The 22854-nt window shown below is 42.7% G+C and overlaps 4 protein-coding genes and 1 long non-coding RNA gene across 14 annotated transcripts; 4 read left to right on the top strand and 1 right to left on the bottom strand.

Annotated features, from left to right (window-relative positions):
* Positions 1–660: 660 nt before the first annotated feature.
* Positions 661–4478, top strand: LOC120641701 (glycosyltransferase BC10-like). Of its 2 annotated transcripts, none has more exons than XM_039917910.1 (11): positions 661–870; positions 1224–1672; positions 2178–2276; positions 2424–2524; positions 2600–2671; positions 2855–2945; positions 3051–3131; positions 3523–3585; positions 3686–3808; positions 3909–3947; positions 4030–4478. In XM_039917910.1, exons 2-11 carry the CDS (start codon positions 1319–1321, stop codon positions 4156–4158), a joined length of 1152 nt encoding a protein of 383 aa, XP_039773844.1. In that variant the 5' UTR covers positions 661–870; positions 1224–1318; the 3' UTR covers positions 4159–4478. The 2 variants fall into 2 exon arrangements, with proteins under 2 accessions (XP_039773844.1, XP_039773843.1); XM_039917909.1 differs by lacking the exon at positions 661–870 and adding an exon at positions 928–1142.
* Positions 4479–4788: 310 nt separating this feature from the next.
* On the top strand, positions 4789–6771 carry LOC120641702 (probable plastid-lipid-associated protein 8, chloroplastic). Its single transcript, XM_039917911.1, has 4 exons — positions 4789–5028; positions 5628–5751; positions 6004–6180; positions 6301–6771. Exons 1-4 carry the CDS (start codon positions 4855–4857, stop codon positions 6489–6491), a joined length of 666 nt encoding a protein of 221 aa, XP_039773845.1. The 5' UTR covers positions 4789–4854; the 3' UTR covers positions 6492–6771.
* Positions 6772–7020: 249 nt separating this feature from the next.
* On the top strand, positions 7021–12356 carry LOC120641699 (putative RNA methyltransferase At5g10620). 9 transcript variants are annotated; one of them, XM_039917905.1, is made up of 9 exons: positions 7022–7221; positions 7399–7453; positions 7687–7829; positions 8058–8124; positions 8247–8324; positions 8473–8618; positions 8845–8969; positions 11880–11991; positions 12094–12356. In XM_039917905.1, the coding sequence occupies exons 1-7, from the start codon at positions 7157–7159 to the stop codon at positions 8882–8884; spliced, it is 594 nt and encodes a 197-aa protein (XP_039773839.1). In that variant the 5' UTR covers positions 7022–7156; the 3' UTR covers positions 8885–8969; positions 11880–11991; positions 12094–12356. The 9 variants fall into 9 exon arrangements, with proteins under 9 accessions (XP_039773842.1, XP_039773839.1, XP_039773840.1 ...); XM_039917906.1 differs by having other exon boundaries at positions 12061–12356; XM_039917907.1 differs by lacking the exons at positions 11880–11991; positions 12094–12356 and adding exons at positions 9070–9075; positions 9155–9468.
* On the bottom strand, positions 9647–13139 carry LOC120641698. The gene is made up of 5 exons (XM_039917898.1): positions 12924–13139; positions 12355–12557; positions 10754–10969; positions 10498–10640; positions 9647–10081 (listed from the first exon to the last, which is right to left on the bottom strand). The coding sequence occupies exons 2-5, from the start codon at positions 12555–12557 to the stop codon at positions 9894–9896; spliced, it is 750 nt and encodes a 249-aa protein (XP_039773832.1). The 5' UTR covers positions 12924–13139; the 3' UTR covers positions 9647–9893.
* Positions 13140–13612: 473 nt separating this feature from the next.
* On the top strand, positions 13613–15997 carry LOC120641700. Its single transcript, XR_005662365.1, has 2 exons — positions 13613–15307; positions 15617–15997. It is a non-coding gene; the product is annotated as an uncharacterized LOC120641700 (long non-coding RNA).
* The last annotated feature ends 6857 nt before the right edge of the window (positions 15998–22854 follow it).

Genomic DNA, 22854 nt, shown 5'->3' with positions numbered 1-22854 from the left:
TGCGCTAGTACATCTTCCCTGCGAACCCGATGCCCCGCCACCCGAAACTCAAAGAACAGTGCGTTCAAGCGTTTTGGCTAACAAACGAGCTGAGAAAGTAAATGAGCAACGACATGTCATGCTATCTGACTCCTTAATTTATGTGCACAATGCTAAAACTACTTATATTTGCACTGTTCCATTCGATCGCCCTCCTCTTCCCGCCTTAGTTTTCTCTTCCTCTATGGTGAGCTTCCTTTTTACCGTTCTTCCTAACTTTTGTGGACGAACAAGAGACGAAATCCTTACACGTCAAACATAAATCTTGTTTCAATTGTCATTAAACAAATGCCAATTGAATCAAGGTAAAATAGGACTAAAATGCGCCACCAAAGAGAATGCTAATATATATTTAGTACGAGAACCAACAACCTTGATAATTACGTTCGATCGTAACACAACAAACTAAACTTTGGTAAATAATAAGGGAAATAAAAAACCACGATAATATAGTTTTTAAAATTTAAACTTTAGATTATGCCAAATACGCTGTGCCAAAAAAAAAAATCAAACTTAACCTTTGGAGAGAAAGGTAAGAATTTTATTGTCAATTTTTATATTAGAAGAAAAATGAGATAAGAGATGATCAAAATGACCCGACTTGCTCACGCAGGAGCACGACCATAAGAGGTGATCCAAGTTCATCCCCTCCTCTGTTTCTTGGAACCTTTCCGCTCAGGGCCTGAAGTTCAGCTCCTCGCTCTGTTTCTTCAACCTTTCCCTTCTCTCGGACTCTCTCCTCTCCCTTGCTCTTCTTCCCTGGCGGCGGCGCCATTTGTCCTGTCTTCGCCCAGCCCTTTGCCGGCGACGGCCGACGAGTGCATCCTCCAGGTGTGCCCGCCCCTTCTCTTTCCTTCTGCTGTGCGAGACGGAGCACCCCAAACCCTAACGAAACTATTTGTATTCGGATCCGAATCCAGTTACAATATATTACCTGCTATCTTGGATTTCGTTTGCAAGAACTATCGGGTGTACACCCATGTCCTATGGCTGGGTCCGCCCCTGCTTGGCTTCGTGCCACATATGTATTGTAACTGAATTCCTGCGCGGTGGACAATTATCTCACATATCTTTTATAACCAGCGAATCTTAAGCAGGCCACGGCACCCACCTTACCTTTTTGTCGGCAATTTTCAGAGCAGCTTACTGTCATTTTGATCAATCGAACTGTTATACTTTTGCAGGCAGACTTGAAGAAGCCCAAGGAAATTATCTGCCGGTCATTTCACTAATTCTGGCGAAGTCTGAGAGTTAGGCCCTCACTGTGAATGTTAATTAGATGAAGCTACATCAATTTTGGCAGTTGGGCATTAAGGATATGAAGGCCGTTCCACTTCCTCGCCAGAGAACTTCTCCAAAAAGACGTGTGTGGATACTTGTCATTGCAGCTTTCATTGCCATTGCAGTAGCCTGGGCATATCTCTATCCTCCTCCACATTACAAGTCTCCTATGAGAGACTGGCTTCCTGCAGAGCCTACCAGGGAATTGACTGATGAAGAAAGAGCCTCACGTGTTGTTTTCAGACAAATACTAACAACACCTCCTGTTCGATCTAAGAGTTCGAAAATAGCTTTCATGTTCTTGACTCCAGGAACTTTGCCATTTGAAAGATTATGGGAAAAATTCTTTGAGGTACATATCCGGATATCCCTTGTCTATGCTCTTGATAGATTCATGCATTTTGTCAGTTTTCTTTGCCATATTATTAGCTTTGATAATTGATATTGGCCTTTGCATATTATACCACATTGATACAGTAATAAAAATTGGTACTTCTACAAGAATGATGTAAATATTTGAAAAATTCACAATCATTCGTGCCAATAAGCAAGATGGTTGTTTGGTCTTGATTCTACTCTGATATTCTTTGAAGTCGTGAATTGCTTAACTACTATAGCCTGAAGTGACTCTTTGTTTGATGCTGTATGAAGAACTTTATTTAGGATAATTTATTATTACTTCATTCATTCAATTTGGAAGACTTATAGTTAATAATGCTACCTCCTGAGCATTTTATTTAAATGTGCAATATGGGTATTGCCAAAGTCCATCAATCTTTTAAGGAATATCATAACCCACTGTGTCATCATCTTTTGCTCAAACTTTGTTTCTCCATGACCTCCTGTTATTTCTGCAGGGCCATGATGGAAGGTATACCATATATGTGCACGCCTCAAGGGAGAAGCCAGAACATGTCAGTCCCATATTTATTGGTCGAGAGATACACAGTGAAAAGGTAATGATTTTGTACTTTAGTTCCACATAAATAGCATTATGCTATTGGCAATCTTTTTTTCTTATGCTCTGTAAATTGATACTTATTGTGTAGAACTTATCTGGCCCATGTTAAATGATAAGTGGAATGGTCATATTGTCATTGCAGGTAACCTGGGGTAAAATTTCTATGGTTGACGCTGAGAGGAGGTTGTTGGCAAATGCTTTACAAGACATTGACAATCAGCATTTTGTGTTGCTATCTGACAGGTATTATGGTTTGCCTTCATCCTTGTTATTTCATAATTTATTCTTTCAGATCTCAACTCTTGTGTGTGTTTACAGCTGTGTACCTTTGCACAATTTTGACTATGTGTATGACTACCTGATGGGGACAAATCTCAGCTTTATTGACTGGTAAGTTTATATCTCGAATTCATATCTAACTATTATTGGAGTTCACTCTTAAACTATTTTTACATTGTATGACAGTTGATCTCTGCATTGAATTTCTTGCTTCACTATTTTCATACATTTTTATTGACTCAGTAATATCATTAATATACTTTCAACTTACATTATCTTTTATTTGTTGGTCAGCTTTTATGATCCTGGGCCACATGGAAATTTTAGGTATTCACAGAATATGTTACCTGAGGTTACAGAGGCAGACTTCAGGAAGGGTTCACAGGTAAACTTACAGTTCTCTTATTGTGCAGAATGTTTGCTTATATTTTTATATACCAACAGATATTCTAATTGAATGGTGTCTTTCGACTTGTAATTACCATTTCAGTGGTTCTCAGTCAAGCGCCAGCATGCGTTGATGATTGTTGCCGACAGTCTTTACTATACTAAGTTCAAGATTCATTGCAGGGTAAGATGCTGTAGTTCATTACTATTTTCTTTGCGTGGTATAGGATCAAATCGACATATATGTTTTTTAGTTTTCTCAAACTTCAGGATGTGGTACCCTTATATCTGTCACTGGATGATATTGAATTATCTGTTTCCTTGAGATTACAGTTGTTAATGGCCTTTAGTACAGTTGTACGAAGGAATATCTTTATATCTCAACTAAGCCACACAGTACAGCTTTGGCCTTATTCCACTCTAGTTTGTTTTTACAAAAACTAATTTACAAGTTACAGATGATGGATATAGTGCACCTTTTTTCTTTGTTTTACCCTGTTAGACCCTGGCAATTATTCTCTGCTACATAGTACGTATAGGTATCAATGTTAACATATTTCTTATTCCGTTTACAGCCTGGGATGGAAGACGGTCGCAACTGCTATGCTGATGAGCATTATTTGCCAACATTATTCCATGTGAGTACACAATGATCTTTCAAATACTGAAATTTATTTGTCATCAGTAATGCCCGCTGCAGCACTACTGATATTGCAAATTTGCTTTTGAGGCAACCAGATGATGGGCCCAGATGGAATTGCTAATTGGTCTGTAACCCATGTTGACTGGTCTGAAGGAAAATGGCATCCGAAAGCTTACCGGGCAAAGGATGTCACTTTCGAGCTTCTGAAAAATATAACTGTATGTGTTTGTGTGCTCATCTTATGTTTATTTTCCAGGTGGTTCATTGGCCATAGCGTCCTTTTCTAACATTCGAACTTTTTTTTTAATCTTGCTGCAGTCCATTGACATGAGCTATCATGTCACTAGTGATAGCCAGGTACCTTCTTTCTTCCCCTGTTTCTCTACAATGATGGATAAAATCCACAAGTGCACTTAAATGTTTTCTCGTTGCTTTGCAGAAAGTGGTCACAGAGAACCCTTGCCTGTGGAACGGAGCAAAGAGACCATGCTACCTGTTTGCGAGAAAGTTCTACCCCGAGTCCATAAACAACCTCATGACATTGTTCTCGAATTATACATTTATTTGAGCTTCCAGGACACGGAGGTTATAGGGTATACAACATTATAGAATTCTTTGTACATTGGAGAACAGCAGAATAGCAGATTAATTAACAGTAGCTGGGCATAGCAATAGTGGAGGATAAGGCTTTCGCTGCAGAAACAGGGTGGCTTCAGATTTACCAGGAAAAGCCATTACCACACATTTAGGCTCTAGTTGCTTTTTCATAGTTTCTCCTGATTTTTAGCTGCAATTTTTTGCCATGTGTATCGAGCTTATTGTGGCAGGAAAAGCCATTGGATGAGAATCTGAGATCGTGATTATTCATAAGCTGTCAGCTTGGTTCTATTTTTTTGTCAGTTCCAACTGCCAAACCACAGCTAGATTACCTATGTCGTGGAGTTCTCAATTTAGAGTGGCTGACTGCAGCTTTCTCGGATGTGGCCTTGTGGCGTTGCGCTTTTCAGCCGTGTAAAATTACCGGTGGAAACAGCAAATAGACTGGAATAATGGACGTCAGAGGATTTTTTTGTTGTCATTGTTCACTTAGGTGAGAAATATTGTGTCTTGCAAACTAAAAAATTATGAAATAATTTAACTGTTGTTGCTCCGGCACAAAAAGGGATAAGGGACAACCTCACAGGATTTTTTATAAAAAAGAAAATTAGAAATAGGAGAGAGGGACGAGGTCCAGCTATCACCACACGAAACACACAGGAGAAACATGTCCGCTTCCGCTGCGGCCGCCTCCCCCGTCCTCCGCCTCTCCTCCGCCACTCCCCCACTTGCTCCTCTCCACCGGCCGTTCCGCCGGCGGCTCCCGTCCGTCCGGTGCTCCCTCGCCGCTGCCCCCAGTGTCCGGGCGCCCCCAGAGCTCGTCGACTCCATCCTCTCCAAGGTACCACTGATGCTAGTTGATTTCTTGCTTCTTGCACCATTTCCAGATTCATGGTTCTTGATTTGCTTCTGCAATCTTGCAGCTCGCATAGCATTCATACATATAGGCCAAGAAACTGCCAGTAGCAATTTAGTTAGTTCGCTTCTGAAACTTTTACTCTATTCGCTGTGCTGTGGCCAGTGGCTGGTGCTGGTTTGTTGTGAGAGAAAAGTACTGCTGGCTGATTGGTGCCTGCTGTCTGGTGCTGGTTTGGTGTGAGAGGAAAACATTGTTGGCTGAATGCAGCGAACAGAGTTTTCGATTTCTTCGGAGCCTCGGAGTCGTGTAGTTGCAAGTTTGCAGCTTTGTTTAGTTGGTGAAAAGTTATTGGTTTTGGTACTATAGCACATCTCGTTGTTACTTGATAAATAATGTCCAATTATGAATTAATTAAGCTTAAAAGATTCATCTCGTGCTAATCAGTTAGATTGTATAATTAGTTATTTTTTAACTGCATTTAATGTTTTATGCATGTGTCCGAACATTCGATGTGATGGGTATTGTAGAACATTTTTTGGGAACTAAACAGGAAATGCGTTTTCTTCACTTCATACCAACAGGTGAAAGGAACTGACCGAGGAGTGTTGCTGCCTAAAGATGGGCACCAGCAAGTGGCTGATGTGGCACTGCAGCTGGGGAAGTACTGCATAGAGGAGCCCGTCAAGTCCCCACTTATATTTGGAGGTAAAAATCAAATGCTTTGTGTGCCCAAATCAGTCATATTTCCATCTGGTGCCGTGCCACTGTCAGACACTAACACACTGTTAAAAACAAATCTCGGAACGAACCATAGGTGAAGCTTTCAGGTTGCAGCAATGCAGCATAAGCTAATTATCCATGCATGTGCTACATTTTGCATTTCATATTATTGCAGCGTATCCATGCCTCCGTGCCATCTTCCTAACTGGTTTTCACACAATTCACCTAATTGACCAGAATGGGAGGTTGTGTATTGCTCGGTGCCAACGTCTCCAGGAGGGCTATACCGGACGCCTCTTGGCCGTCTGATATTCAAAACTGATGAGATGATCCAGGTGGTGGAAGCCCCTGATGTTGTCAGGAACAAGGTGTCATTCTCCGTCTTTGGTCTCGAGGGTGCAGTATCGTTGAAAGGTAAACTGACAGTATTTTTTAATCAAGCCATTCTGTTTTGATTTGCGGACAGTGCATCAATTTCTAGGAAGTTTGTAATTTAATTTTCTCATGTAATGTTCTTCAATGTCGGTCATGCAGGTAAGCTGAATGTATTGGACAGTAAGTGGATTCAGGTCATCTTTGAGGCCCCAGAGTTGAAGGTAGGCTCCTTGGGGTTCCAATATGGCGGGGACAGCGAGGTCAAGCTGGAGATCACTTATGTCGACGAGAAGATCAGGCTCGGCAAAGGGTCTAGAGGCTCGCTGTTCGTGTTCCTCAGACGAGGATAGAACGACATGTGTGCACTGGGGTGTGCTCGAGACCTCAAGCACAAGGGATGGCACTGATGTGGTCGTCTGTACAATATTGTATTCAGGATTTCACATGTAAAATTCAGAATCCAATTTGGGTAGCAGTTTTCCTGCATATTGTAACCTGAAGAACGTTGTCTGGTCGTTTTGGACGACAAGTGGACAACCGAAGATGCATGTAGCATTCATTAGTGTTTTAACTTGTAAGATGGCGTTTTGTCAACTAAGCGATTTATTTGGAACTTGAATTTTTTGTGTATCCTTCTGATAGTTGGGTAGGGGTGGGCAGCTTTAAGTTCAGATTCGGATACACCAGCATGAGGAACCAAATCAACGTGCTCTATCAATTGAAGACAGTACGTGTTTTTGCAGGAAACGTCAGCTCGTGTACAAGGTTGGATGGAAGGTCTCATTCGCAGCCTCTGAAGCCATTTTACAAATATACGTTTTCCACCTATAGTAACGCCGTCTGTGGCGTGACCTTAACCAAATGAAAGACGCCTCTCCAGCGTACAACGCGCCTTTGCGGATAGGCTGCTCTTCTGCCGCGCCGCTGAGACAGGCCGGGACGCCGCGACTTCGCGAGCCTCTCCCAGTCTCCCCCTACTTCCCTCTCTCTGCGCCATGGCCATCTCTCCGTTCCGATGCATATGTGGGGCCCATTACTCCCTAAGCAAGGACCGTGGTGCGCCCGCCCCATCTCCTCTTGGTAAGATTTCGGATCACTCGCCGTCTTGGTGTGCCTTCATTTCTTCTTGCTGCTTCTCGAGTACTTATCTCTTAGTATTTTCTTTTCTCTAAATTATATATGTATAGTTTGCCTCCACTACTGTTCAGGTCTCGATTACCTTCTAACTCGCCGAGGATTCTGATTTTTATTGTTGAGTCCTACTTTTCCTTGGGATGCAGGCAGGAGATCCAAATACTCGGGACAATCTGTGGTAAGGAGTGCAAGCATTGACCTTTTCTAGCTACATCCATTCATTTGATCCAATTCTCCTTAAAAGAAAATGTAGTCTGCATTTTACGGAATAAGGTGAAATCTTGCTGAAAGATGTCTTGTGAAGTGAAGAGCTTGAGCTTCAGTTCTAATTCATGTAGCCTTATAATGGCCAAATGAATTTGATCAAACTTGTGATTTTGATTTTTTCTGTCTGTATGTCCATGTTTGCAGAGGGCAGTGCCTATGCGTTTGTTAACGGTTGGAAAGAAGAGGTCTCGAGGGACACAGCTTCTCGTTGAAGAATTCAAAGAGAAGCTCGGATACTACTGCGATTTTGAAGACACCCTTATCAGGTCCAATCCAAAACTTACAAGGTAGACATCGTCATGTGATCCTGACTTTGTACGACAGTAGTTGGTAATTATGAATTTGTGTGGCATGCGCATATAGCATACTGTGTTTTTGTATGGTATGGTTGTTCCTGAAATTAGTAGGCTGGTTTTTGACAAGTAATGTTACACATAACATAGCTGAAGCTGATCATACAGACAAAAATAATACCCACTTATGATGTATGTACTGACCTTTGAAGCTTTCTTCAGTGATATTAAGGTTCAAGTAGAGGCAGAAGACACAGCTATGATGCAGCAACTCAAACCTGAAGATTTTGTATGTTTCACTGCTTTTTTATCCTTAGCTCATTTTTGTGCTGTTGTAAATTTTCCCTTCTCCCCTAGTCCCCTACATTCATATGGCTTTGTTCAGTGTCTGATGTTAGTGTATATGGTTAGGTGGTTGTGTTGGATGAAAACGGGAAGGATGTCATATCTGAGCAGATAGCTGATCTGATTGGGGATGCTGGCAACACAGTATGTTTTGTGGCTCTGCCACTTTGTTCATCATAACTGAGCTATTCTTTAATCATCAATTGTTGCGATTGAAATTTCTGTGATCTCATCTTCTCAAACTGCTGGAAATTTCTATCAGGCATCAATAAATGTTTCCCGTATCTTATAGGGATCATCAAGGCTTACATTTTGTATTGGTGGACCATATGGTCTTGGGGTACAAGTGCGAGAGCGTGCAGATGCAACCATTAGGTTGTCCTCATTAGTTTTGAATCACCAAGTTGCTTTAATTGTTCTAATGGAGCAGCTTTACAGGTAAGCAATTAGCCTGTCTGATGCCATTTCTGCACTTGAACATAGTTTCTGTTGAGTGTTGAGCAAACTCCCGTATGGTGTGAGATAGGCACAATGTAGCACTGCCATTTAAAAACCATGCAACACAGGCTTTCGTTCTGGATACTGAACAGCAATGCAAACCTATCAGTAATTACTTGCTATTGAATATGACTGGTCATTCATTAGGTATTATATTAATTTGCAGGGCATGGACTATAATAAAAGGACAGAAGTATCACCATTAAGCTAATGTGTTCTCATCTCATCATCATCCACTGCTATTTGAACAGATGGACCTGGGAATGGAAGACTGCATGCATAAATTTGCAGGTGTAGTGTTCAAGGATTCATAATTGTATTTTTATTCATATACAGAACCCCAAATTCTCCAAAATGATTTACCTAGTATGTTCTTTGACTGATCTATCAGTTTCTAGTGCAGCATGGACGGTACAGACAAGATGAAAATTTGCTAGGTTATTTACTGGTTGCTACATGCTTTAAGTTGTAAGCAAGAAAGGCCTCGTGCAGCCTTACCAAGGAACATATGCCATCTGTAACTGAAGTTTTGCAAAAAGAATAGCACACACACCCTTAGAAGGGAATGGCGGACGGGAACAGCTAACATCGAGATCAACCATGTCATTGGATTTAGTTCCTCTTCTATTGTGAACATAGCGAATGAGCATAAAGAACAGACATCTCTTACCAATGTGTGGTGTTATAAATTCAAAACAAGGGAACAAAACACAGAAAATCCTGTCTTGGTGCTGAATGTAACAATGGCTTTATTTCACTCTAACATGAATTATTTGCTAGTTTTCTGTTAGAAGAAAGGGAGCGAGCATCTCTGCCCCCTGGATGTTATTCACATGCCATAAATCCAAGGTTTCAGCCCTGAAGATTCTCTTGCATCCTTCATGTTTCTGATAGTTTACAGCGGAAACTTACTGTGCTTGGGTGCAAGCATCCCATGTTTCTGCAGCACAAATAATAGTCTGTTTCTCTGATAGGGCGTCAGGCTACTCTTTACATTGAACTGCCAGTATCCAAAGATAGGTTCAAGTTATACAACAAATGTACCACCAACGAGAACATAAGCAAATGAGACAAAACAACATTAACAACCGCACATTGATGTATAAACATTTTAACAGAAGTTTTTGAGCCGCTTAATATAATTGTTTCTTTTCTCCCTATGTCACAATAACTATATCACTGCCAATAACTTATTCCAAAGTGACGAGATGAGGCCTAATCATTGTGCTGAAAACCAGGGAGAAGCGATGCAACAAATCCAACAACAACCAGCTGGACCTCTTTCAATATGCCTCCAAGCCAATTGCGCTGGTTGCCTTCTCCCTCCGCTCCTTGTGGGTTCTCATTACCATCTGCAGCCCCTGGTTCCTGATTCTCTGCAGCTTGATCAGGGTTTGCAGGATCTGCAATTTCCCCGAAAGCAAAAGCGATTAGAAATAGAGTAGTTATGCATCAACATTTCCTTGACAACAAGAAATATGATTTATTGTTGGTGCTTGTTAACAAATGAAAAGCTATATAAACTGATCGCTAAAACATGAAACGCCATTCCGTCAAAACAGAAATCAACATGATAAACATTAGACAGCTTTAACATCTGGTCATCTGCATCATTCATTGGTGCTCACTGTGGCCCATTACAATTTTTTTCTGATGCAATTGCTACCGTTTTTTGCATGAACCTCCCATCGAAGAGCAGATAGTAGTGAAAAGGAAGGTTACAATATTGATATAACTAAAAAGTGAATTTGGTGTTGCAATATTCTGAACATTCATGCATAGCACACAGACAATACAGAGAGAAGTATGTGGAAACTACCATTGGGTTGGCCATTGCCATCATTCTGGGCAGGTAGAGGAGCACGATTCTCCACCCGAGCAGGAGCCTGTGGTGGACGAGCGGCCACACCTCCTGCTCGCTGAAGCCATCTTACAAATGGTGTAATTGCTCCAGTTTGATATCTGCAGGACACGGAACCACGAAATTACCTAGCAGCACGATATAGGCCATACAAGGAATAAAGAGCAAACTGTGCAAAAGCATAAAGTATTTTGAAGGAGAAATGAGTACTCACAAGTAAATCAATGAGGCAAACAGTATGAGAAGAAACAGCCTTTGTTTTGAGCCTTCTTGGCTAAACAGAAAGACCACTGCTGCTAGTTTGATGATCAGGGCCAAGTCAAGCTGAAAAGCGAAGTGAAACCTCCTCACAACAACTTGTCTTTGAGGTCCATTTTGCTGCCCAGCATTCTGTACATTCTCTTCACCAGCCGGAGCACCGACACTTTCCCTTCAAGCACAAAAGACCAGAAATAAGCAAGCAATTGGAAGGGCCATAAATTAATAATACTTTGCACTGATCCTAAGTACCCCCTGACGGTCAAATACTCAAATCAACATGAAGAAGGCAAGAACATAGTAGAAAACTACATGGACTGTAAGAAAGTAGGATGTGTATAATGTGGTCGATGTATTGCATTGAGCCCCTTGTGCGGTATATATATGAGTACATGGCTTGAAGGGCAAGTAGCCTTTCCTAGAGATAAGGAAGGTTATCCCGGGATTACAATCAATCCTAAACTAACCATATCCGGAGTTGCCTAATATACTCTAACATGGACCCTATCATTCTAACAACAAAAGTTTTCTTTAGATACTCAAATCTAACTAGGTCTGTCATATTCTCTGTAGTTTCATTCTAGCTTAGAGCATCAAACGCACTTAGGCAATGTTCATATAAAACTTTGCTGAGAGAAAATTATGTAAAGGCATTTGTTTTTGTGGTATTCTCAATCAAATTAGTCACTACTCCCTCCGTTCCAAAATGTAGGTCGTTTTGACTTTTCTAGATTCATATTTTGCTATGTACCTAAACATATGTTATATCTAGATGCATAGCAAACACTATGAATCTAGAAAAGCCAAAACGGCCTACATTTTGGAACGGAGGGAGTACTAAGTATTAACTGGTCACTAATATCAAATGTCAAGTCCATACTGTCACAATGATAAAAAAAAATTATAGATTACTTTAGGACTGAAGTTAATATCAATATATATTCTGCCTTACTCCTGTTCTACATGTTAAAGTCCCTAGATAGATAAGAGGGATGGCTGGGGTCATTCACATTGCTACAACAGAGAGATTTTTCTACATGTCAAGTTATTGAATTAAGTAATCAATGTTACTTGATGAACAGAGCGGTATGTGATTGAATTCATGGGAAAATTTGCACAAGCAAAAGTTGATTCACTGCTTTGTGGATATCCAAGACCACTGCTAGCCTGAAACAGATCCTATTTTCCTATCCGGTATGTATAATTCAAATGAAGATATAAGGATATTGTCATTCTTGAAGTAACACTGGTTATGCACTGCAGCTCCTGATCATGCTTTTATGAACCTCGACCCAGGACACTGGAGAAAATAGCACTTGGATCTCAAGTTTTCAACATAGAAGTGTCCAAGAATTTCAAAAGCAGAATTCTATAAACTCATATGACTTGCGCGGACAGAATATGATGAATACCACTATGGCATGCAAACAGCCTCACCAATTCAAATATGAACACACGAAACTGGTAAATGTAGCAGATTGTTCAGTACCAGAAGGTAACTACACAAGAAACTGGAAAATGTAGCAGATTGTTCAGTACCAGAAGGTAACAACTTACGTTGGGATCTTGTAAGTGAGTGGTACGAGTGTAGTTGGAGCATAACACCCCATTCCCATTGCCGCTGCTAGTTGATTCTGCTGTATGGCATATATCCCCGGGCCCTGAGCCTGATCATCCCCGGCTTGCTGGGGAAACGCCCCAGCGGGGTAGAACGGATACGTGACCATCGGAGAAGTAGCGGGGCCATTCGGAGCGGCCATCTGGATTATTATCACCAGCAACAACAGCAGTATCGTCAGAAGGCAGCACAAATTACAGGAGGTTTTCTATACGAATAAACGATGCTACGAAGATCACAGTGGCGGACGAGGTCATGGGGGTTTCCCAATTCTGTCTTTTCGAAAAATAAAGGGCGGTATCAGTATCACTACTCCACCATTCGCAAAAAGTGGATTCCAATCCAGGAAGAAAACTGAATTTTGCATTCATAATGGGAAAAAAGAGAGAGAGTTTTTTTTCGAAAATATTTGGATTCGGTGTCTAACAGGAAGAGAAGATGAGTTTTGCCATGAGTTTTTGCAGAACAAAAGGAACAATTAATCCAGGCAAAGCTAGGGCATCCTCACCGGCAGGAGAAGAAGAAATCAACACAAGTCCGGATGGATCTCCACTCGGCTGCAATCAAGCGGGGACGAGGGCGACAAGGATGCCGGCAGGAGCTGCGAGAGAGGCGGGAGCTGCGGTGGAAGGATGCCTGCTGCCTGGATCTGGACGGAGACGTGCCCGTCGATGATGGAGGTGGGGAGGAGCCTGCAAAGGCTTGGGGGAAGAAGAGTGGGGCCCTTGACTCCGTGAAACCGATGACACCATATGTCTCACTGGCACAAGGGACCCACGGTCCAAATAGCAGCAAATGGGAAGGCTACACGTCATCGGTGGTAGCGCTATCTCCGTCCCCTTCGTGGCTTCGTCTCGCTCTCGCGTCCCCTCTCGACCCTTCTTCCATTAGCGCCATCGGATTCCATCCCCGCCTACGCTCTCGCACACCATGGCGCAGAGGGGGTTGCGGCGCCTGGAGGACGCCATCCACGTGGTGCTCGTGCGGCGGGCGGCGCCCGACTGGCTCCCCTTCGTGCCGGGGGCATCCTACTGGGTGCCGCCGATGCCGCGGCCGCTCGGGGTGGCCGACCTCCTCGGCGCGGCCGTATACACCGCGAGGGGTGCCCCGGCGATGACTGCTGAGGAGGCGATGAGCTTCACCACGGTGCGGGGCTGGCCGTCCGCCGCGTACTTTGTGGAAGGTGAGATAGATTGATGTAATATTTCATTTTGTTTGCGGAATGATGATGCGTTTAGCGTTCTATTGTTGATGCGCCGGTGAATCATTGTGTATTTGGAAGTTGTGCTTGAAATTTTTGGTATTTATATCTACACGTTTAGTGTATACATCTGGATATTATGCTAAACCGTACATGATGGTAATTAGTATATCATGGCAAACCTGATGAAATGTTCACAGGGGAGATTTGGTACTTAATTCATGAGTCATAACAAAGGCATTCCTTTGGTATATTGGTTATTCCACTAGTATGAAACATGTTCAGCCATATTGTAATGATAGGTTCTGAGAGAGATAAAGAAACGCGGTCTTTATTCATATTGATTAGCCTGAATTCTGAGGTACAGAAACAACGAATGTTTATCAGTTGTAGTTTTCTATTTTCATGTAACTACTTTGCCTGTGGTATTCTCATTTCTTTTCCTGCTTTGCTGCACAAACAAGCTTAAGAAGCAGATGATCTTCTTTTCTTTTGCCTATTACTTTTGTTTTGTATCCAAAGGTTCCTTTGCTTTTTGCATGCATGATATATGATTCTCTAGCTGGTTAGCTATCTATGCATCTTTGTTTTATATCCTCACATGTTGTCGTGGAACAAAGTTATTGCACCCAATTTTGCATTCAAAAGGTTTATCGATACATGCCACTTAATATGTGATTTATAAAGCAGAGCTATGTCAGGAATCCAAAGCAGTACAGGAAAAGCATATAGTGTTCCTTCCCTTACATGTTCATTTGTGTGGATTAGGTATTTCCTGCATTAGCATACTCAATCTTCGTATTTGGTCTTTCAAGTTGCTGGTAACAAAGCATGGTGGGGTGATTTATATCACTCTTGGTTTCAAGAATTTTAATTGTTGCTGAGTCAAAAATGAGAATTGAAGAAAAAATTGGTTGGTTTAAATGCTGGAAATCAAATGGTGGGTATTTGATAAGCTAGGTTGAAATGGATTGTTTTTTGTTTGGGCCAATCTTGACAGAATATTATTTTCTTGGGTGTCAAAGCCATTGAGAGTTTTGTTCTCCTTAGGTCCAAACTGTGAACTGTATTGGGCCAGAAAATGTTTTGATTGTGCAGGTACAGCTTTCAGTGCCACCTGCTATGAGCTATGTGCAAGTTATTGGTAATATACTGAGATGATAGTGGTTTGTTTATCTTGGATTGATCTTGGTTAGGTACAAATAGTATATTGGGCCAGAAATGTTTTTGATTGAGCAGGCCACACTTTCAGTGCCATGTGGGATGAGCTAAGCACACATTATCGGTAAGACACTAAGATGACAGTGGTTTTGTTGTCTTGGATTGATCTTGGTTCCTTCAATTGGGTTGGTTAGTAGTTCTTGTTGGCTGTTGCATGTAGGACTTGGGTCATATTTCAATTTATTACCAGTAAAGATTGCTTGTTTGACAACTGTTCTGTTTGTCAGGAGGTGAGTGATTGTTTTGGTTGTATCTAAGTATTATTCTTGTCTCTGCACTTAGACCACCATCATATGTGTTATTCTAGATCGCAATTGGTTCTTCATTTTGCTCTACTCTCAGCTTTATTTTGTCTAAAAAAATATATTCTTCGAAGGAAAATTTCCACATCATGTACCAAGAAACGATGCTACTCAAACTGATGATGAGGAAAGCTAATCCACTGATGCTACTTTACCAATCTACCCAGGGTAAGATTTTTCTTTTGTCAAGCAAATATTTGATAGCCACTTTGTTTTTATACCATGGCTGCATTTTTTAGGCCATAATTTTGCGCATGCTTAGCATTTCTTGAAACAGTTTACCACCACAATTTTTACCCATGCTTAACATATCCAAAACAATTTTGCCCTTTAGCAGCAAAAGATTAACTTTTTAGCTAACTTTTTGAAGTGGCTTCCTGTTATAAAGAACTTTCTAAAACTGTAGTTGAAATGCACCTACAAATAGTATGATGAGTTATTAACTCTAATCTGGGCTTTGATATTTTTGTTGTGTAGGCTCCAAGAGGTGGCAGCTCGGAGCTGTGAAACACCACTGATGGTTGTACATATGGTTGTACATATAGAAGCTAGGGAGCCCAGCAACAATGAATCCCCCCTCTTTCATTTAGTCGCTGGAATATGATGCTTGCGCACTGCCAGGCAAAAGCCACGAATGTAATTCTTTGTATTTCGCAGAACCCGGTGCGCGAGCACCTGAACATGGGGGTGTTTCCCTATAATGGAAGATTCTCAGTAGCTGCGATGCTTGATGTAATAGTCCTAGTACCATGTTTTTCCTTTTGAATAAAAACATGCGCTGGGCTTGAACCGTTGCGGCACATGACAGGTATCGATGTGTAACGTCCATTTGGTTGCTGTGTGTTCTTTCGTACTTAAGTGTTTCTGGTCTTGGGCCCTTATTTTTCATCAAGTGGTAACCCTTAACGAAATGGGTTATTTAATCACTATCTCAGGTTCTATATAAGCATGATTCTGTAAGCATATAAAGGTTGCATTCGTCGCACATGTAGAAGGTGATTCCGTCGGCCAAATGGCCTCCGGCGCTTGCCTTAGGTTTGGACAGCTAAAATAAATTTCACCTGTGATCGTAGCTCCCGCCTGTGCAAAATGTTCAATGAAGACCCCCAGGAAATTTGTTTTTTTTTTTGCTCGGGGTCCTTCCTTGAAAATAATGGCATTTTGTACTCAACTCGTACATAATCCGGAGTTATAGCCCTGCTGGGCCTATTATGTTTGATTGCCTTGAAGCAATGCCACATATTTGGCAGCTACAGCACGCGGCTGCTGCGCTCACCCGAGAACTTCTGGTTGTACTAAGACTTGAACTAAATTCCATCAGAGTGCGAAGTGATTCCTCACCAAATCGAATGTGACGCGCTGGCTCATGATCAAGTAGCACGTACCAGGTGTAAACGTCGCGGTTGGTGCAGTGCCGGTCGGCGTTGAAAACCTAGGTGCCTCTCCACCGTCGCTGTCTCTTGCCGACTGAAAGGACTCTACATTAGTGTACATGGCTTACGACGATGAAAGGCCCTCCCTTTGTTTTCTTTTTTCTTTTTCTTTTCTCATCAGTCATTGTTATTGCTATTGCATCATCCACTCCTGTGACGATAGATTTTTGATTTCTTGACCTCCATATATTCTTGACCCATCTCTAGCAACTAGTAGGTAGCATTTCGAATTTTCGATCTCCCTGTAGCGGCACAACAAGCACGGCGGCAGCATGAGCGTGCTAATAGCTACGGCCAGAGTTCCCCTCCTGCTCGTGCCATGTTCCCTTACAGCGTCGCCGTCCTCGCTTTCCTCTTTAGTTGTTGCTCCAATCATGGAGCGCGAGCCCATGGTTTGAATCGCTCCGGGTGTGGAATGAAATGGCGAAAGATCTGCAAATTAAAAGAAGCTCGTGCAGCGTACCTGAAAGCCAAACAGTTCGAGCCCTGGGATGGGCCCTCATCAGCAGCAGGAGCATCGATCGCATCCAATCGAGTACGATCAACGGCCGTGGTTCGGGTTGCGTTTCTTCAGTTGCCCGGCCCGCTCGGTCATATTCCTCCCAGTGTGGCTTGGGGCCGTGTTTAGTTCCCCTTAAAAGTGCTACAGTAAATAATATCTAATGATGGATTAATTAGACTCGTTAGATTCGTCTCGCGATTTAGAACCCATCCGTGTAAAAGATTTATAAATAAACTTCATTTAGTACTTCTAAATGCCAAGATTCTGTTTCCAAAATTTTTGGAAAACGGAACTAAAAACAGCCTTGGTTTGGTGGCTGTGTTTTGTTCCCGTCATCATTTTGTCAAGACTGGGAGAAAAACTGGGGCATGCATGCACATCACAGCTATAAAGTTTGAAAGATCTTCAACGGTTCAACCCCACAGCGGCGCACCTTGGCACTGATGTTTTCTTGTTTTGTCCTCCCACCAGCCAGTGGACGACTGATGACTGGCTGCCTGCAATAATCCACAACCATTGTCCTTATTAATCCAGTACTGTCGGTACTCTGTCTTGAGCGTCGTCCGGACTCCGGAGCCTCACATCCCCCGATAGGTTCACATTTGCCACGGGTCTACAGCTCCACTCCCTTCTCCTACTTCCCCAGTGACTTGCAGCTAGCATTGCCAACCAATTGGATTAGCTAGAACTCACACTAGTTAGGAAATGGAAATCTGAAGACTGAAGGTTTGGATACATGCAGTGCACTAGTAGCTAGCTTGGCGAGGAGACCCTTTTCCAACGCATAGCATACATAGGCAGCCTGCATTTGGATGTAGAATAATGTGTGTACGCAACCAAGGGCAAGGAGACTATAACTCGTGTCTTATCTGTCTCCGTCCCTGCAAATCTTTTTCAACGGGTCGCATCGCCTGCATGTGCCGGGGCGCAGTCCCTGTTCTATCGTTTTGTAGCATGGCGGAGCCAGCCAATCGATTCACCTGGCAGAGCTTTCCTCTTCTCCCTACCTACCTTCCGACAGTTTTTTTTTGTTATTTTATTTGTATAAATCGCTTTTCCCTTTTATCACAAACATCTCGAAATGGCCCCATCTCCAGTCACATCCTGAATTTTTTTTACAGCCTGCTAACAGATTCTATGCAGCAACACTTGCAGCAGAAGTCATCTACAATTTGCTCCTTTTTTTCTTAGAAAAGAATTGCAATTTTCTCAACAGATGACCCAAGTACCCAACCTCTACCCACACCCTAAAACTCTTATCAGCTGGTATAAAGAAAATGGCCACAAAGGAAATCTTATTATCTTTAAAAAATCAACTGTAGTCTGAACATGTACCTGCGGATGTCTGCTGAAGGCTAGCTTGCAGCGTTTGGGCATCAGTGCATCACCAGCCATGGTTAGTTGGCGCCCCCCTCATGTGTCCTTTTCCTGAGGTTTTTTTTTTTTTTGAAAAGATCCTTTTCCTGAGGTAGCCATCAAATTATTTGACGATGGGGCATCGCCGCATGTGACCCCTCCCTGTTCTTGCGCTCGGTTTGTAGCCTCGATCGAGATAAACTAGCTGCACCAGTGAAGCTCACCGGTCTCAGGCAGCACCTGCATGCAGCCTTCTTACAACTACAGCCACGATATGGGCTTCTCCTTGTCTGTTCTTGGCTAGCTCGCTCTGACAGTAAATTTCAGTCGCCTCTGGTATCCCTCCCCCCTGACCTCTTCTGCTTGTGTGTATCTGGCAACGCAACCGGCACGATCTTGAGGCATCCGTGGGTAAACGGTGACCTGGTCTTTTCCATAGCATTGCCGTTTGCAGGTCGATCCGTTTCAGAGGGGAGATGGTGTTGGAAATAAATTTCAGTTAAGATATTTGTGATCTTTACTATTAAGGAAGCGTTTAAACCATCTAAACGCGATTAAAGAAACCTAATGATAAAACCCTAATGGGCTGTGATCAGCAGGCCCACTAGGTCTGTTTCCAGAGGCTGGCCCCCAGCCCCACAGTGCCTATAAATATAAGGCCGTGGTTAGCACCTTAATCACTCATTCATCTCAATCTAAAACCCTAGCCACCTCTAGTTTGATCGCTAAGGGCACTGGAGGGGTTTGGAAGGCCAAGCACTCCCGTTGGCGCCCGAAGGACGCCGATTCGCTGCTGCATCTTCTACACCGACAAGAACGCCTACTTTCTCTACGGATCAGGCGTAAATGACTGCTGCTACTGCTAACGCTGGTATAATGATTACCATTTATTCCGCATTAGATTGATTTGTCATGATCTAGGTTATGTTAAGATCCTGAAGTAACGTGCCACTAATATTAAGTTTTGGCAATTCTAACAATCGGTATCATGAGTCATCTTAACCTAGTCATGTACGATCAATTTTAAGCCATGTTTATGACTCTGTTTTTCGTCGATTTAAGATGCATGTGCTGTGCAGATTAGATCCTATTGCATAGTTAAATTTGATTCATGTTTTAGATGCAATTAGTTCCTGCAGAATGGCTTTCACATGTTAATCATGTTGATTAGATCTAAATCATGCTTAATTATGTTTCTGATCACGAGATTAGATCTAATCTAATTCGGTTTATGTCAAGTTTAAGATTAATCTTGGTCTGTTAATATGCTAAGTGTCTCGGATTAGATGCAAATCTTTAATGTTTATGCTAATTCATGGTTAGACCGAGACAATTTCATGATTAAGTTGAGTAATTAAGGTTAGGGTTTAAGATTGCTTACTGTTTTCCCCAAATTTATATCTCTGTTCATGTTAACTTCCGCGAAATTAAAGCCAAACTCATGAGATTGATGCATCAGTGAGCATTAAGGAGGGGAAAAGCAATTTCATATTGCATAAGAAAATTCCCAAATTCGAACCCTAACCCTAAGATTGAGGAGCACTCACCGGACGCCATGAGCAATGCCATGTGCAGCACCCTAGTGGAGCCCCCCGACGGAACCACGCGCGACTTGATCGCACGCGGCGCCGGCGGGAGGGCCCACAGAGGCGCATAAGCGGCGACTGGCGTTCGAGGCGTGCGCTGCACGCGCAGATCCGGCGCATCAGCAGTGCGAGGCACACGCACGCTCCAAGGCGGCGGCCGGCGCTCGCGGCCGGGGTGGGTGCGCTGCCGGGCCCGCGCTTCAGGCGGCGGCGGCCCCAGGCTCCCACACGTGCGCTCTTGCAGCGGCCTGTATGGCCCGCGAGGCGGCTGGCCGGCCGGCCCAAGCCGCAGAGCGGCAAGCGCAGCCCCTGCTGGAGCAGCGGCGGCCAGCACCGCCCGCGCATGAGCCGCGCACTGGTGGCCCACTGTGGCGCTGGTGGCCCACATGGCACGGCGCATGAAGGCCGGCGGCTGCTGTCGTATGAAGCAAGGAAGAGGGAGAGTGAGGGGATCTAGGGCACCCTTCGACAACCGACTCCTTTATATATGATGCTAGATCAGTTATCAGCCATCCCATTGAAACGAACGATCCAGATTGCTCCGCATTAGGGTTTCGCGGGATGGGCTGGACTGGGTCGAGCAACAGCTTAATGGGCCGCGCGTAGAGGGGATGTTTTGGGCCGTTTACGTGTTTTAGCCCAGTTTTGATGCTAAAGCCTTTTCCTTTACTGATTTGATGTTTTAAGCTTTATTTTGCTTATTGTTTGTGTTAAAGGCTTTATTTAATTTCTGTTGCACTTATATTACCAGCGTTATGTTTATTTAATTTTCCATGAGTTATGTAAATGCTTTTAATTATGTTTTAATTGCATTTATTTACTGAAAATTATGCTCATCCACCATAAGCAATTAAGATGCACTCTATTTAAATGGAACCATCGGGAAGTTTATTTAGAGCACTTGTAATTAATTCTGACCATCGTTGATTTAATTATGAGTTTTAATGATAAATTTTGTTTGTTTTCCCCATCGGTGATGCAAATTGAAATTTATGTATGATTTTAATCAGACCATCGTAGGATTAATTTCATACTTCTTATGCACATCTTAATTGTGAGTTTAATGAAGTTATTGTTCTCATGATTTTCAGTGAACACTGTGACGGGCTACTTGAAATCCATTGAGCCCCTGAATGGCACCAACTATCCAAGCTGGTATAAAGATGTTAATGTTGTCATTGCTGTGTGCGAGTATGATCTCGCCTTACGTCAAAACAAGCCAGCAGAGCCCGCTGATCCCAATGGTGATTGTACTGCCACTGAGAAGTGGGAGAGATCAGACAGGATGGCCAACATGATCTTTAAGAACACGATCACTCCGGCCATCTGTGGTGCTATTCCTGATAAGGACCAGGATGGTAATGATCTGAGCGCCAAGGCATACATTGCCAAGGTGGAGGAGAACTTTAAGAGTTCTTCCAAGACTTATGCTAGCACCCTGATCATGAAGATGCTGACTTCACAGTATGATGGGCAAAGTGGAATCAGGGAGCACATTATGAGCATGTGTGACATGGCAAATAAGCTGAAGACACTGGATATGGCTATCTCTGATGGTTTTCTGGTGCACTTCATCATGACTTCTCTGTCAGTACAGTACAGTCCCTTCAAAATAAGCTACAACACTCAGAAGGCGACTTGGAGCATGACTGAGCTCATTAGCTACTGTGTTGAGAAAGAAGAAAGGCAGAAAGCTGAAAGGATGAAGGATGCTGTCAACATGGTCAGCGAGCGCTTTGGGCGTGTTAGCATGAGCAACACTCCTAAGCATCAGGCTGAGTCTGGCAGCAGCAGGCAGCATAAGAGAAAGTTTAAGGGCCATAAGAGCAAGGCCGTGTCACATAAGAAGACCTCTAATGAGAGGCTGTGCAAGTTCTGCAAGTCACCTAAACATGAGCAGAAGGATTGCCATGGATTTAAGGAGTGGCTTAAGAACAAATGTACAATTACTGATTATGTATCTTTTATTGATGAATCATTCTTAGTGAATTTTTCTCCTAATACTTGGTGGATTGACTCAGATGCCACTGTGCATATTTCCAATTCACTGCAGGTATTCAGTTCGATCCGAACTATAAGAGAGGGGGAGCGAAGCCTAAGAGTGGCTGATGGCAATGAAGTGAAGGTTGAAGGCATTGGGAGCTTCAATTTGGAGTTACCAGGCAGCTTCAACCTTAGTTTGCATGATGTTCTTTATGTTCCCAGTTTGAAGAGAAACCTTATTTCTGTTTCACGTTTAGATAAGTCGGGACATATTTGTGAGTTTGGCAACTCTGTGTGCAACATTAAATTTCATAATTTAAGTGTGGGCCTTGGTCATTTGCAAGGCGATCTTTATTTGCTCTCTCTTGATAATGTTTATTCTGTAATGAATGTGGATGATGTATCGCATAAGCGTAAGCGTGATGATGAGACTTCTTCGAAATTGTGGCATTGGCATTTGGGCCACATTTCGAGGGGGAGAATTGAGCGTCTCATAAGAGAAGAGATACTCCATTCATTAGATCTCTCAGACTTAGATCAAAAATGCGTTGATTGCATAAAGGGGAAATTTGCTAAGACAATTAAGAAAGGAGCTACTCGGAGTTCGGGCCTATTAGAAATAATTCATACTGATATTTGTGGCCCGTTCCCAGTAAAGTTTGTTGATGGTTTTGACTCGTCCATTACTTTCACAGATGACTTCTCTCATTATGGTTGTATTTACCCCATTCATGATCGATCCGAGTCATTAGATAAATTCAAAATATTCAAGGCTGAAGTGGAAAATCAGCATAATGTCACTATTAAATTAGTGAGATCGGATCAAGGTGGTGAATATTATGGGAGACATGCTCC

This window comes from Panicum virgatum, chromosome 7K, assembly GCF_016808335.1.
Source record: "Panicum virgatum strain AP13 chromosome 7K, P.virgatum_v5, whole genome shotgun sequence".
In the NCBI taxonomy this organism is placed as follows: Eukaryota; Viridiplantae; Streptophyta; class Magnoliopsida; order Poales; family Poaceae; genus Panicum; species Panicum virgatum.
This window is presented reverse-complemented; position numbering and strand designations above follow the sequence as displayed.

Bases quoted from the DNA above. Each gene is read 5' to 3' on its own strand.
- LOC120641701 (XM_039917910.1), top strand. From the start codon at position 1,319: ATGAAGCTACATCAATTTTGGCAGTTGGGCATTAAGGATATGAAGGCC. The intron at 1,673-2,177 runs GTACATATCCGG...TTATTTCTGCAG, and splicing joins TATGGGAAAAATTCTTTGAG to GGCCATGATGGAAGGTATAC. The intron at 3,948-4,029 runs GTACCTTCTTTC...GTTGCTTTGCAG, and splicing joins ATGTCACTAGTGATAGCCAG to AAAGTGGTCACAGAGAACCC.
- LOC120641702 (XM_039917911.1), top strand. From the start codon at position 4,855: ATGTCCGCTTCCGCTGCGGCCGCCTCCCCCGTCCTCCGCCTCTCCTCC. The intron at 5,752-6,003 runs GTAAAAATCAAA...CTAATTGACCAG, and splicing joins GTCCCCACTTATATTTGGAG to AATGGGAGGTTGTGTATTGC. The intron at 6,181-6,300 runs GTAAACTGACAG...TCGGTCATGCAG, and splicing joins GGGTGCAGTATCGTTGAAAG to GTAAGCTGAATGTATTGGAC.
- LOC120641699 (XM_039917905.1), top strand. From the start codon at position 7,157: ATGCATATGTGGGGCCCATTACTCCCTAAGCAAGGACCGTGGTGCGCC. The intron at 7,222-7,398 runs GTAAGATTTCGG...TTTATTGTTGAG, and splicing joins GCCCGCCCCATCTCCTCTTG to TCCTACTTTTCCTTGGGATG. The intron at 8,125-8,246 runs GTATGTTTCACT...GTATATGGTTAG, and splicing joins AACTCAAACCTGAAGATTTT to GTGGTTGTGTTGGATGAAAA.
- LOC120641698 (XM_039917898.1), bottom strand. From the start codon at position 12,557: ATGGCCGCTCCGAATGGCCCCGCTACTTCTCCGATGGTCACGTATCCG. The intron at 10,970-12,354 runs GTAAGTTGTTAC...TTGTGCTTGAAG, and splicing joins CTCACTTACAAGATCCCAAC to GGAAAGTGTCGGTGCTCCGG. The intron at 10,082-10,497 runs GTAGTTTCCACA...GGGAAATTGCAG, and splicing joins TGGCAATGGCCAACCCAATG to ATCCTGCAAACCCTGATCAA.